Raw genomic sequence first — 16,392 nt, forward strand, 5'->3', positions numbered from 1 at the left:
ATTTTAAAGAAAACAAAGTATTAAAATATATTATATCCCGATAAACTATTCAATAATAGTTAGTCATCGGGGGCTCAGACGTTCGTTTTAATTAATAATCAAATAAAAAGTGTACATATATAATACTGTATACATGTTCAATAATAAACAAAAAATAGTTTAGAGAAATGTTTTTTTTTTAAAGTAAGAAAATAGAGTAAAATCATACAATTAAAACTAAAGAATAGCAATATACTTGAATATAATTTATATGTTAGAAAAAAAAATAAACACATATTTAAAAAATGTGTGCTCATAAATTTTATCAAAACAAGATAAAAAATAAAACAAAGTAAATCAAAAATTTCAATTCATATCTTCAGAAAAAGTATTAACAAAAAAATATATATACATAAAGCTGATAGTTTATTTGAAATCAACGTCATTTCAGAGTCTATGCCTGTACGTGCTTTATTAATTACTGGGTACCAGGATCATTTATTCTTTGATTTCTTATTTATTTAAATTTTTTTGCACCACAACAGACCAACACACCAACAGGTTCAATGACAGTAGTAAATTACACTACAAAACGCCCAGGTATTGTCGTCTGTTCTTACTTACGAACTACACTCACCGATTTTTCTACTTAAAATAACTACTAAGGTTTATTAAAACAATTGACTGTCAAATTTCAGGCCTTTGAATCAACCAACATAATTAAAGTTTTTCAAAGTATAAACGCTTAAAGTTTTAGGAAATTGAAAAGACACTGTCATTTTCTTTTCCAATCTAATGTTAAGGTGACAACCTAAAATGCTCGTATAATTAGTATAATTTCATTTTCTAGAAGCGCCTGATCCTCCCGAAGAGTGTAACTTGGTGAATGGAAGCAGGAGTCTGGAAGTAATCTGTCGTCCTGGAGCTGATGGCGGAATCCCGCAACACTTCATCCTCGAGGTTCTTGCCGGCATCAAACCTTTTACCACAATGGAGACTCCCAGAGACGTTGATAATGAGATATCTACTATGAACGACCAGGTTAATATCTTACAATTAAACATGTAACAGAATGAGGAAACCGAATTATATTTGTGTGACGATAAATCCGTAGAGAAGGGAATATAGATGCCTAAAAATTTATTAACTATTTCACTTGTTATTGACTAGATGAAATCATCATACGAAATATTTTAACTTTGCTCATCAGCACCCCCACATATATCAAAATAGTTTTTTCTATGTGGGTCTCAGTTTGAAGTAAACAGCAAGTTAATTTAACTGTCAAAATTCACTTCCATGTTCTTACGAAATGTATTCATATACTTCAAATTTTAAGCAAAACATATGCCTCAAATATTGTTGTTTTTAATGTACATATGTTTATACATGAGCATCAAATCGATATTTTAAATGGATCGCTTTTTGCAGGGGATCCTAAACAGCGTTCTTTTAATTTATTAATTAAGTTTTTTATCAAACAAAACACTTCTAGAGTATCAGAAAAACTATTGTTACAAGGGTGAAAATGGCATTACTTAAAAACTAACGGCTCTTAATCCCTGTAATGAATTTATTTCTGTAAAACTTTTTCGTAAAATGAACAGGTTACGCGGTATAGCAGTATCACCAAAGATAATATGTTTGTATAAATAAATACAAAGGTTTCCGTATTTATCTTTATGCAATATTATTAGTTACGATCTTCCATAAATTTAATAAAAACGTTTTTATTTTTTTATTATTTTTTTTTATGTAGATATGAATTAAAACTTTCGATTTTCTTCGCTTTATTTTTTTTCTTGTTTTGATTACATTAATGATCACCCACTATTTTTATCTTATGTTTAAAATATATTCAAGTAAATGGATATTCTTTATATTATTAATATACAAAGCATTAACTTTGTGGTCCAACATTTTAATATGATGTTAATAAAATTTGTATAAAACCACTCACCGACTAATCAGTCTACCGGTTTCGAGACGTAACCCGTCTCTTCGTCAGGACAACAACACTACACTACACCAACATGCAAATATCACTACACTATGTGGTATGTAGCACATACCCGCATGTGTCAGGAATACAATATATACGGCCGAAACAATTAAATAGACATTTTTCATGATACTCTCTCAGCTTTTGCGAATAATCTATTAGGAATAAATCTTATTGAATAAGTAAACACGTACAACTTATTTTTATTTGCTATGTATCCTTTATATAAAAAAAAATGTTTGTATTATATCTCAATATATAAATCTATTTTGTGTTATTCTATAATTGAAGATATATATGCATGTAAAATTGTATCCACGAATACTTTCAAATTGTATGTTTTGTAGTATGTATTTTTGTTGAATAACCCAATAAAATAAAATAAATAAATAAAAACCGATTTTTTAAGGGTTCCTGGCCAGAGCTCCCAGCAGTTCCACTGTACAGGGAAACAGGAAACGAACCAAGATTCACGCTTCGTGGATTACGGCCAGGGAGGCTGTATGGACTGACTGTGATGGCAGAAAATGCGAGGGGTAGATCCGCACCTTATAAACTGAGGGATGTAACAATATCCGAAGAATTAGCAGCTGCAGGTAATAATCATCTTGTGTCTTTTAAATTATTTTATGTTTATATATATATTAATATATGTACATAAAGGTACGAATGTAGTTTTCCCAGGAATTACTAAAACTCAAATAGGTGCATAGGTTTTTACGGTCACTGTTATTAATATGCAACTTTTTTTAGTGATCGATCCCGTTTAAGTTGGGTTTGTTCCGACGCGACGATTCAGCTACAAATATTTAGGGTAAACTGTGTGTTTTATAAAAAAAAAAAGTTTTTATGTACTGGTAAAATTAGGTAACTATTACTGGTAACAACAAATGTACCGTGTCGCCGTCGGCAACAGGCAAATACCGTGTCATTTTTGTAGTGTGTATTTTCTTTTGGTGATTTCGTGTAAGTTAGATTCAACGATATTTCGAGTTTTTCCAAATTTTTGTAGACAAGGACTGGATTCAACTCCCTAGGGGGCTGTTTATATTAACATATTACAACAGAAATGAAGAACATTTAAGAGAAGGTAATATAGAAGTCCAGTTATCTACAGGGATTATGACCTGTCAATGGCTGGTTTAAGTGGCCACTTTACACATTGTGTAACATTATATATTACCTTAACATAAATGTTCTTCATTTCTGTTGTAATATATTAAGTTAGATTCATTCCGATATTTGACTACCATTGCAAGAGCCATCTTCAGAGTATACTGTGTGTTTTGTATAAAAATTATGTGTTGATGTACTAGTAATCTGTACCGAGTCGCAGCGTCAGTGGCACCGTGACATTTTTCAGTGCGTAGTACTGGGAACGAAGTTGAGTTTAATTTCAGCCCGTCGCCTTTGTTGAAGTTATTTGGGTGTTTGTGTATTTCAATTGTCTCATTTATTATTCGTGCTCAATGATTTTTAGGTTTCTGCAAGATTTTGGTTTGAAGGGGAAAAGATATCCTTTGCCTATAAGTGTTCGGCTTTTGCAGATTTTTCACGGTGCCCTAGTTTACACGCTGTGTTCATTTTTTTTAGTGTTGTGCGCCCTTTTGTCCAATGTACACTTTATCACATCTTTGGCAGCTCAGTTTATAGACTGCTTCAGTTTCCAGGGAGTTTTGCTTTTGGGTTTAATAGTGGTCCTTTATTTTATCCTCAGTCCCAAATGTTGTTAAAATATTTTGTTTCTTGAGCACTTTAGCTCTTCAGTCAGTAACATTTAGTACATATGCTAGGTACTTTTTTTAAAATAAATTTATTATTATTAAACATATTTAATAACAGAGAATCTATATGAAACTAATGAATAAAAAATGAAAACGGAGTGTTCTCGGAGTCTCCATCTAACATGGCTCAGCCTGTTTTAAGATAAAGCTTTTTTATCTTTTAGAACATTAGAATTTTTATGCTAATATAACAATAACAAATAAAGAAAATAAAACAACTAAATTATAAATGCCTAGCTAATCAAATGTAAGAAATTAGAAATCATTATTATACAAATATAAAATATATATATGTGCCAAGAATACATGTTACTTAAACATAAATGATGTAGTAAAATTTTGAATAAAAAACAAATATAAAGTAATTAAATATATTTTATTTATTTATTTTATTGTTTTTTCACGCCCATAAGGCTTTTACATACATGGAAGTTATATAAACCATGAGTATAATATAAAATTTAAAAAAATAAATATAAAGCAACAAAAGATAGAACAGTTTTAAGAAGTAAAGTTAGTAAAAAAAAATAAAGATGAGTATATAAACAACATTTTTTTTTTGAATACATTATAAAGAAATAAAAGAGAAGTACAGTATTAAGAAGTATAATTGGTATAAAAATAAAATAAAATGATGAGTGTTTTAACAACGTAAATTTATAAAATATACAATATAAAGTAATAAAATATAGAACTGTGTTTGGAAGTTTAGATAAATAATATGTGTAACAATAACTTAAAGTACTACGTTTTTTGATCTACATATATTTTTTTTTTAAATCTCTGGCTACACTATTTATATATGCAGTTATTTTCATTTGAAAATTGTTTTATATTTGGCAATAAATCATTTAATATTTTTGAAGCCATTACATTATATAGTTTTTTACCAAAGGCGGTTGATACAAATGAAAATGAGTATGCAGTCCTTTTTGTATCATCTTTTTCATTAATCTTCTTTGTAGCTTGCGATTGTTAAATTTGGTCAATTTTTGGCTTCTTTGCATATTCGTGTCGTTCCCGTTAGAAAAGTATTTATCTTCGTTTTTGTGCTGGATGACACACGAACGACCATAGTTTTCTCTGAAGATGGCACTTGCAATAATAGCCGAAACGTCGGAACAAATCCAACTTTTACGGGATTACCCAAAAAAGATACATTGATTATTGAAACTCATTTTGGAACATACGAAAATATTTATACATTTAAACAAATAAAAGACAAGTTATACTTTAATCCACAAATTTGGAATATTCAGTGACCGGTTGCATTGCTTTCGCGACATCTTCCAGACTGATGATGTATGTTAATAAATACTTATTTATCTAAAACGTCAATCTCATGAACAATATTTTATGATTTAACGATGATTAAAATTTTCACTGTCTATGAAAACTGTTATGAGAAAATGTTTAAAAAGGCTATAAAAAATTGATAGTGGAGCTGGGTAGAAGTAAAATGGATTGTCTCATTCGCCCAAACCAATATTAAATCAACCGCTCCACAAGTGTGCAGCTTATGTTAGTTTTTTGTTATTTTCATTGTGCGTTTTGTAATATAAATTATAAAGATGCACATATATACCTAGTTTTTGAAACTGTGAATATTTTGTTAATTATCTCAGTTTATTAAGTTGGTCTTCTTTGTTTATTTTCTAATGTAAAAATATTTCAAAAATGTATATTGTTAAGTGCCCTCGGCACGGGTCACCCTAGTGAGGACACATTATTTTTATTCTTAATTTTATTTTGTAAGAGAAAAATGTGAATAAATATATATTTTTTTAAAAATATATAAGACCAATACAAAAAGAGCAATAATGAAATCTTAAAAATTCATTTATTTACTTGTAAGAATCAACCCCATGTTTTTCTGAACACCCACAATCTCTAATAATAATACATAATAATATTCAATGCTGTTTTTGCTTTCCGAAATTAAATATTGAGCCATTTAAGACTTCGTATTGAAAATCAATCCATTATTCTAAGTAACTGCCCTCCCGATTTCGCATTACGAAATAAGTGTATCTGATACGGCACGGCTATGAAAAAAATATGAACCAACTATAAAGGACTTTGTAAGGTTTCCTTTGACGTCAACAATTTTATTACCTCCAAAGATTTTCATGAAAATGAAAAACATATTTCAATAGAGTACGTGTTCGCGTTTATCGAAAAAGAGTCCCTTGGAAATCAAGGAATAATAGCTGAAAAGGAGAGCTCACCCCGTTTCAATGTCAAATATGTATTTTTACTAGCATTTTCTTTACACATCGCATTTCGATTCATCAACTTTCATCTTTTTTGAGTCTGTCAACGGTGTGTAAATTGTGAATTTCTGGACTTAAAGTGGAATCATATGGCCTATCCGTCTTAGTAAATAGAACCCTTGACGTTTGGTACTTGTTGCGAGGGTGGGCATGATGCATCGATTTATTTCATCCCCTAAGGTTTCGTCCGGTGGAACTTCTCGTATTTACAACAACACCACTAACAAATGAACATAAAACAAAACAACAAATAATGGCTTCCGCACAAATTTGTAAATATGATTATTATGTTGCCATAAGGCATAAACTGATATATTTTTTGTTTTAAAAATATCAAGTTCTATTTGCAATGCTTTATGTTTTTATTGTAATAAATTATTAATATGTATTTTAGATTAAAATTTATTTAAGATAGTTGTACGAATAAAATTTGGCATCCTGACAAATCTGCATTAGCGGAACACATCATAGACACAGAACATTTTATCGCATTAGAACAGAAAATTTTGCATAAACCCAGTAATTACAGTGCACGAATAATAAAAGAGGCAATTGAAATACACAGACACCCAAATAACATAAACAAAGACAACGGGCTTAAATTAAACTCAAAATGGTTCCCAGCACTACATAATACAAAAAACAAATAGAAATGTGGCTACTGCCGACTTCGACACGGTACAAATTACTAAATGGTAGCCGAAACGTCGGAACAAACCCAACGCACACGGTATCACCCAAAAAATTAACATATTGATAACAGTGACCGTGAAAACCTTCGCACTTTTTTACCTAGTTTTACCTTAACTAATAAACAATATATATACAAAAATTAATTCGAAAACAAAACATTGTTATACAATGCAGACATACTCCATTTGGCCATGACAGACAACGCAATCATATTTATATATCCATATATATATTCAAAGCGTAATAATTAATGCGAACTTTGATACATGAATGTTTATTTGAGACAATTGAATTCTATAATCCTCCCATAAAACTATTAGCACTATTATGCACCTATATTATTAAGCAGCAATATTTAAAAAAAGTAGAATTAAACCATATTATATATAAGCCAATTCATATTTGTACAAACATACAATTATATTTTATACAGAAAAACTTTAACTCAAATAAACACCCCTTTTCATACATCCACAAACACCACACATATACCATTCCAACGCATTTTTTTCTTATCTAGTAGAAACAAATAATAATATTTTTAAACTTTCCAGATAAGTACAACTTCAATGAAAAGAGTGAAAATGATACCGGCTCTTCTCGTCAGTCCATGGCAATGGTGTTTGGAGCACTGGTTGCTGCTGCTTTGTTTATACTATTTGCCATCATTAGCACCACGGCTATAGTTCTCTGCAAAAGAAGAGGGAACAGAGTGTTTGGATGTGGAAGAGAAACTAACAAAAGAGAATCCATGTAAGTAGACATTAAAACATCCTGTGAAATTGATATCAAAGAAACATTGACACCATACATGTCTCTTCTAACAATTGTAATGAGAGGTTTTGGCAAGTTTTCATTAAAAAAAACACTTCTGTGCTTTTCATAAGATATGAAGAGCTTTGGTCGATAGATTTCTCTTTTTTTGTTCAGTGGGACTGTTCTGAAAAACACATGTAACTGGCAAGATGGTATGTAGTGTGCAGTACTAGATTTGTTGAAGATGAATTGATTTTATTAAAAATCTCCTTAATTACATTAATAACTGATATGTATTTGTAATTTAATTTCTTTTTACAAAATTTAAGAAAAGGAAAAATAGGAAACACGTGAATAAATTTATATGTTTTAATTGTTTACATTTAATTTTACACTCGAAATCTGAATGCGGTAAAATAAGTACTTACCATTATATTATTTATTCTGTACAAACCATTTGTTAATCTTTTTTTTTGTTCTAGAACTGGCCCTTCGATGTATGCTGCACCAGATGATGAAAACGGATTTGATTTATATTTCGGCTCTCCGTCAGTCATGATCAGGCCATGCGCTGACATCAGAAGAGATGCGAGAAGAGCATCTAGACACCTCTCCGCTTTACAAGAAGAAGCTTTGGTCTCTCAAGAACTAAACATAATGGGACAAGATTCGGACGAATTCAATTCAAACCCCATTGAAGTAAGATTGGGACCGCAAGAAATATATCCACCGATCAGCGCACCGGATGGCTTTATTTACCCTGAATACAGAGACAGAGATGGAAACATCTACTCTCAGATGATACCACTGACAAAATCTCCAAGTCATGAAATATCTGAAGCCGATTTGCAAAGAATAGCACTAAATCGATCAAGTTCTGGTAGAAATTCAAAAGATTTCTCAATGTACGCCACAGGATTTGGTATCAATTATCAAAGCTTGAATCCTGTACCGCAATACGCTAGGGTTCCCATCAAAAGAACAGTTACTCCAGATTGCGTCAGAATGAGTACTCTAGAAAGAAGAAGAAGTCAAGGTAGACCCGAAACTGTACAGCAAGGGGTGATTACAGAACCTATTTATGTGCAAAGAATCGCTCCTCAAGGTACAATATCATCAGGATTTAGAATCAGCCAACCAAGTTTTCAAAGTCCTGTGATTGCTGCATCGTCAAAAGGAGATATATTGAGATACGCGTCAGCTCAGGACGTTAATCCCAGATCGAGTACGGCTAGCCAAAACTCCCAAATCACTGTTATAGATCGCGGAGCGCCGGAATCACAAAACGAACAACAAGTTCCAAGTTGTGATAGTGAAAAAAGTAATGCAGAAAACCCAAGTGTTGTTCTGTGCGATCCAATTGGAACGGGTCCAAAAGAAGGTGATGCCAGCTCTGTTGTTCGGTTTGCTTCAAACAGTAAGTACAAAGTATGAAATAGAAATTACGCGACCATAAATTTTCTTAAGAAAATTTATTTTTGAGAATCCAAAACTGAAATAATATTATTTGAGTTTATGACGTAGTTTTATTTGGTTCTACCTTTAGATAGGTAGACACGTACTTAATTATTTTTGAATGTTGTAAGTGAATTGAATTGAAATAATCAATTATTAAGACGATACCAACATTGATATTGACACAATTTAGTTAAAAGAGTTTCGTATCATTAAATTTAAGTTTCCAAGCTTTAAGTTATAAATATTGTATTGAGATATTTCTTCGGCAAATTGATTGTAATGTTTTTTTTTTTTTGTGTTCATTTTACGCTGTATGTTGACATTATACATTTGTTGTTAAAAACCTATTTTTAATTACCTGGGTACTCTTTTTATTTATATTTACTTTTTTACAGAACCAGATTTGCTAATATCACAGCAGAGACTTAGCGCAAGTGAAGATTAATTTTCTGCGGTTATTTTTTAATTAATGGAAAAACACATGTCAAGAAGTAATAAAATACTTAATTGAAAATCCAGTCATCATGTGTTTACGGTTAAAAATATTTAAAAAAAATAAAAAATGACGAAAATATATTTTTTAACAAGTTTTGATTGCATAAAAACTTAATATTTAAAACTGATGAAAAAAGTAAAAAAATGACAAATCATGAAAAGTACAATTGCTTTCTTTATAATTACGTATTTTTATTATAATCGATATTTAAAGAAAAGTTAAACATCAACGTACCTTTTAGATATTGATCATCATAGGGTTGTTTTTTTGAAAGTATTATTTATTAGCATGTTTACTCGATGGCCATTTGGCCATCTGAATATGGCCAGTTAGACCAATCTGAATATGGCCAGTTAGACCAATCTGCGCAAACAAAAGAAGTGTTGGAAGGCCACAGAAAAGGTGGGTCGACGACATTACGATATGAAGAAATGGAGACGTTTGGAAGAGGCCTTTATCCAGCAGTGGAGAGAATAAGGCTGAAGAAAAAGAAGGAGACCAATCTTACCTGGCAGATAACATTACTGAAACTCTTGTGGCAGATTAGACCAAACATTTGCTTAGATGATCGAAAACACCTTAAATATAAGACTTTACAACACTATAGAGTTAGTTATATAAACATCAAACACGTTTTGCTTACTTAGGCTCGTTTGTTTTTTAATTCGTATCAGTTTAAAATCAAAATATTTAAACAGTGTAAAGTAATAGTAATAATCAAAAAAAAATCGTAAAAAATAAAAAAAAATAAAATGGTATTTTTTTTTTCAATGTATGGAAAAATTATCACTTTTCCAAAACTTTAAATAGTTAATCTGATTTTCAACTATTACTAATGATGTCACAACCCTTAAGGCCTTAAGGCCTTTTGTACCAAAAAAAGTTGAAAATAGTTTATTAACTTTTGTTGAGTTTCCGTTAAAATAGACATATTTGTTGCTTAAAAACCTACAATTAAAAAAATACTTAAATAAAATAACTTATTAAGCTCATTTTTAAGTTGCGAGATAAAAAAAAATGTCAAATAATTATTATTTCGTCACAATCTGAAAAAAGGGTTGTTTTATCAAAGTTTTTTATGCAACCCGTTTAATTAAAAACGAAAAAAAAATCATTTTATATTACGTTAAGCATTACTATTTCTGGTGCAACCGACACACATATAACATTTCAGACATGCTCAAACTATGAAGGCAGATTCACGATTAGTCTGGAATAAAATAACTAGACCAGAATACAACCCTTATTACTGACGTGAAATATCTCACAAAACAATTTAACTAGACTAAATATTATTATATATTATCTTATTTGAAAAAATGTAAAGCCGCACTCTGAAATGCTAACCTGTATTTTAAATGTATTAAATTACATTACCTTTAAGTTTACATATGAGCGTATTTAATTTTATTTTAAAAGGCCATAGAAAATGATTTATATAAATGTTCGTACTCTCTAAAATGAAAATAAAACTTTTCATTTTTTTCTTATATCATAGTGTAAGTCAACGAGTTTTAATAAAGTATTTACTTATTATACATTATCAAATAAATATATTTTTAAAAAGTAATTTTTAATAAGTGAACTTTTATTATATTCCTTAGTTAAATAATTTATTATGGCGTAAAAAAAGTGGTTGAATTGATTGAGTAAATTGTTGTCATTACATTTATATGACCATTTTTTATTTGAGTTTAATTATTAACACAATTCAACACATTTCTTTGCAAATAACATCAAATACTATTTTTTTTGGTGTTTAAAGAATTTTGAACTGATATTGTGATGCTGCAAAATACAATAAATAGGTTTAATAATTATATTTAAGTGCTTTCGATGTTGCAAAATTTGTCAAAAAATAATGTTTGTTTACCCGAAAAAATATTCCGTTTTTAATTCGAATTTTTCAGACTCGAATCCCAGCATGGTTGACATGAAATATGTATTTAAAAGGGTGTTTTTACACTAGAATATTTTATAGTCCCTGAACTGGTAGGTACCTGTAGCGTAAGACTAATCATATTACATATTATTATTATTATTATTAATGCATTTCATACTTGGTGCAAAACTAATAACATGGAACTTAACATCGATAAATGCAAAATTATTTCATACCATAAATGTAAACATCCTTTTATTTTTGATTATAAACTTAATGGCCAAGTTCTTTCGATTGTCACCTCTATAAGAGATCTTGGAGTGATCCTAGATAATAAACTAACTTTTCTGGAACACTTTGATAATATAGTAAACAGATCCTTAAAAATTTTAGGCTTTATTAATAGAACTACGTCTGATTTCCAAAGTATGCTTACACTTAAAACACTTTATTGCTCTTTAGTTCGCCCTATTCTTGAATATGCATCTGTAATCTGGTCCCCTCATTATGCTGTTCATATCAAGCGCCTTGAATCAGTTCAACATCGTTTTATAAGAAAAATTGCATGGAAGATGGGATTGGAAAGAGGAGACTATTCATATTCTGATATGGAGAGGTTTTTAAGCATATCAAGTCTTGAAAAACGCAGATGCATTGCAGATATAATCTGCATGTATAAAATTATGAACTGTCTCATTGATGCCCCTGAAATTTTGCAAAAGATTCTTTTTAACGTTCCCACCCGTAGACTAAGAAATAATGAAATGCTTTTCCTCGGTCACTACAGGACCAATTATGGTGCACAGTCGCCTTTGCCCAGAATGATCAGGCGGGTGAACGATCATCAAGATCTTGATTATTATGGTGTAAGGATGTCTTTCTTTACAAATCAGCTAAAGAATCTGTATAGTTAGCCTATGCTTTTTACTTAATCTAAAAAATCTATCATCTGTCTTTGCTGCTTATTTCTGTTCCTTATATTTTTTTATTCCTTTGTAAAAATTTCTTTTAATTGTAATGTTTATAATGGACTTTGTCCGTAAATAAATAAATAAATAAATAAATAAATAAATAAATTACCTTCATGTTACTAAAATTATCAAGATACGCTGCAATTGGTGTACCGATGCAGTGCCCAATACACCATTAGGTGCGGAAAGGGAATTATGATGATGATAAATTCGATTTTTTAACGAACCGATCAGAAAAATAAATTTAACGAAATAAATTTACGCTAATTTACGGTAAAAAAAAGCCGACTTTTTAATGTCTACTGGTTGCGATACTTACCAGTCTCTTCGTCAGGACTCTCACTAGATTAAAATAATTCTGAAATACAAATACATTAACTTTCATCACATAATACATGGAATCCACGAAATATTCATGCATAGTACAGTAGAAGGGATGCGACAACCACCGAGCACCGATTATTATGTGTGCATGATTTTGTTGGTTTTTGTATGGGAAGCTCCTACACCAGTTAGAGATGACAGTAAAAATAAAATTTATGTTCGATGGGCATTTTTCGCATGTTAAATAAAACACTTAATTTCGTTATGAAGTGCAAGAGTAATTTATTTATTTGTTTATTTATTAACGGACATAGTCCATTCTAAAAATGGCAAACACAAATCTTTATAATACATACAGGCACAATTGGATAAAATACATTTAAAGAAAATTAAGGCTTGGATAAAAAAATGTCATGGCGATAACTGAATTTTACTGCTACATCGAGGTTAAACTGACAGAATGCATTAAGTCAACATAATTTATATGTTTCAAATATTTTTTTAATATGGGTGCAAGATATTGATTTAATATTTTATGCTTTGCCTAGAATTACTCTTTCAAAGTAAAAAAAATGTAATTATGGAAAATTGTAGGATAAATAATGCTTTGAAAAAATAAACAACCTTTAAATCCGATCATCTCGGAACTTGTTTTAATGACTTAATGCATTTTGTCAGTCAAGCCTCGATATATTACCACGCCCTGTGGTCAAAGGACCATAGGTCGTGTTCTTTTGTTTTGAATGTTCCTATAGCAGGGATGAAGTAAACGCTAGGTGGCTCACAAAATGCGTGATTTGACAGTAGTGGATCAGATGAGACCCCGTTTCAAAAGTAACTTTTTAGGCAATTTTTGTGGGATTAATGAATTCCAAAACGTTGCACCGAGTTTACCATCCAATTTCCTAATAAACAGTTAACGTCTTGTGCGTAATAAATTACAAAGTATAAAGTTTTTTTTTTAATGGAAAATGCCAAGACACTTTCTTTTTTTCTCTAGATTTCTGGTCGAATAATTGGTCGCATGTGTGGGTGTCATCGATATATAAACATTATACTCACACATGCACTGATTGCATGCTATTACTACTAAGTGGTTGTCAAGGTATTAGTAAAGAAGGAAGGGAGGGGGTTGGAAGACTAATAACAACTGATTTGTTGATTTTGGTGACATCAAATGAACGGAGTTATGAAGAAAGCAGCCAGTCCACAAATTTTGAAAATATTGATGTTATCGGGTGCAGTAAGGTCAATTCTATGTCCTGCTAAAAACAGCCAGACTGCTTTCATATAAAAAAAAAAACTGTATTAATCACCTCCGGAAAAAAGTGTCGATTACAAAAACGGTGTTTCTCAATTAACAGAAAACACCCACAAAACTAGGAAAATCTTATGGTACTTTAAAAGTCTTTTAAATTGGTCAAATGCACAACACGATTCTTGTTTTTAAAATATAAAAAAACTTACATATTCATTGTTTATCGTTTGTTAAAGTCAAAAACATTCAAACCATTGTGTAGATTATATAATTCACTATTTTCACAAAATGGCTATTAATCTCAGTTTCACTTTTCTATGGCTGGCTGCTTTCTGTATAATTACGTTCAAATTATGTATTTTACTATTAAATTTTAATGTAAGGAGAGTCTTGACAAAAATACGAGTACACCTTGAAATCGGCTAAATATTGGGTGTTCTGTGTTCGGCATCCTGGTCTGTTGTGGTGTAAAGAGCATAAACTCCTTATTGATCACTAGTTCGACCCCATCTAGAATACACTTCTCCTATTTGGTCTCCATTCTACAGGACTCATATTGACCATATTGAGTCTGTCCAACACCGTTTTCTAAGAAAAGTGGCATGGTTGCTCGGAATTTCAAAGGGGTAATTATTCCTATTTTGAAATCGAGCAATCTCTGAATCTGTCATCTTTGGAGAGACGTAGATCTGAGATGGACCTTATATGCATTTTCAAAATACTCGATGCTTTAAGTGATGTCCCATCTCTGTTGCAATCAATTTCTTTTCATGTTCCCAACCGTGTCACCAGAAGTCAAAATATGCTATTTATAAAATCTTCTTAGAGCAACTTTGGTTTTTATGCCCCAATGTCTAGAATGTGTAGATTAGTCAATTCATCGCATGACTTGGAATTCTTTGGGATAGATCTTCCGGCTTTTTGTAGATCTCTTCACGACTAAATAGTGTGGGATGAAGTTGGATTGGCATGGTTTAGCTCAAAGTCTTAGGTCTTTCGTTTTTATGAATATATTGTATTTACTTATTGTTTTGCCCTTGTTTGTCTTTGCAAAATAGTTTTATGTTCTTTTTGTTCAGTTTCTTACATTAATGTTTCTTCATGTAACTGTTGTAATTGGCTTAGGCCGTATATTTTATATATTAACTTATAATAATTCACATTAGTTAAAATGCACGATAATTAATTTAACCGTTTGCCTTTCGTACTCTTTTCCAATGTTTCAGATCGCGTTACAGCGTCCACCATCATTACAGGGTTGATGTTATTTGAGTAGATAAATATGTTGCATTAAGTATTAAGGATTTGTACCGTGTCGTAGATGTTACTGCCTACTGCTTTTCTGTGATTTCTTTATAACTGGGTACGAAAATGATTTAAATCATATCCATTCATCTATGTTTATATTGTCAGGATGTTTGTCAATTGCTTACCAATCGAGTTTGATGACTTTTTTAATCTCCCTAAAATTATCGGCCAGAAGAAAAACTTATGCCCATTTCAGTGTGACTGATGAAAAGCTGACTTTTTGGGGAAGTCGAGCCTACAGTCATATGCTATTTACTCTCGTTGTAGTTTTTCTGACAGTCTACCTAATAATATACATTTTGAGACAGTTTATACAATTAAGTTTGAAAACACCGTCGGTTTTGAGAACGTTCTGGCCCTTTGTTGAAATTAGAAAATTTTCTGATTTTGTGGATGTGCCAAAATCTGATATACGCTGTAATACGAGTTGAAACGTCGGTCAAGAGTACGAACGACATATTGACTGCGTAATAATCCAGAAAAACTAATTGCGCATCCGATCGGCCGTGAAAATCTTTAAAGTTTAACAAGTTAAAATTAACATCAATTACAACAGACATGAATAACATTTTACAGAAGGTTATATAGAAGTCTAGACATCCACCGGGTATATGATCTGTCATTGGCTGGTTCAAGTGGTAGTCAATCACGATGCCTAGACTTTTATATTCCCTTCTGCAAAATGTTGTTCGTGTCTGTTGTAATATGTTAATATTTCGACAAACGCAAAACATTGCCGCCAAGTCAAAATGTTCAACCACAAAGTTAATCACAGCTCCCTAGGGGTTGAATCCAGTACTTGTCACAAAAATTTGGACAAACTCAAAAGATTGTCGATAAGTTAAAATGTTTTACCACAGAATAAATAATTTATATAAATAATATTGACGCTTGTTAGATTTATTATAAAATATACCTCAAACTAGATTTAATATTATATTTAAGTACCAACCAACTTTTACGGATAATTTATTTAGGAATTTATTTGTGTTATGTGAACTTGATATGTCTTCTGAGATAAGATAATATTTTTAAGTAAATACTAGTGTGTTACTTCTACAACTATATTTTTATACCAGAATAAAACAATTTTTTAAATACTTATACACCTAAAGCTTGCATTTTTTTGGAAAATCCCGCATGCTTATAGGTTTTTTTGACTTAAAACTAAGAAATGTGTGAATAATAATTTAAGTATTTGTTTTGAT

At 30.8% G+C, this 16,392-nt stretch overlaps 1 protein-coding gene across 1 annotated transcript in view; it reads left to right on the forward strand.

Annotated features, from left to right (window-relative positions):
• LOC148283063 (uncharacterized) overlaps nt 1-10,323 on the forward strand; it is a 59,507-nt gene extending 49,184 nt beyond the window's left edge. Inside the window, exons 5-9 of the mRNA XM_088224127.1 lie at nt 830-1,020; nt 2,391-2,577; nt 7,286-7,484; nt 7,970-8,904; nt 9,341-10,323. Coding sequence (XP_088080253.1) covers nt 830-1,020; nt 2,391-2,577; nt 7,286-7,484; nt 7,970-8,904; nt 9,341-9,390 — 1,562 coding nt within the window. The 3' untranslated portion in view covers nt 9,391-10,323. The remainder of the gene's footprint in view (nt 1-829; nt 1,021-2,390; nt 2,578-7,285; nt 7,485-7,969; nt 8,905-9,340) is intronic.
• The last annotated feature ends 6,069 nt before the right edge of the window (nt 10,324-16,392 follow it).

Source organism: Micrasema longulum, unplaced genomic scaffold, assembly GCF_059751315.1.
Source record: "Micrasema longulum isolate JH-2025_06_02 unplaced genomic scaffold, ASM5975131v1 h1tg000263l, whole genome shotgun sequence".
Lineage (NCBI taxonomy): Eukaryota > Metazoa > Arthropoda > Insecta > Trichoptera > Brachycentridae > Micrasema > Micrasema longulum.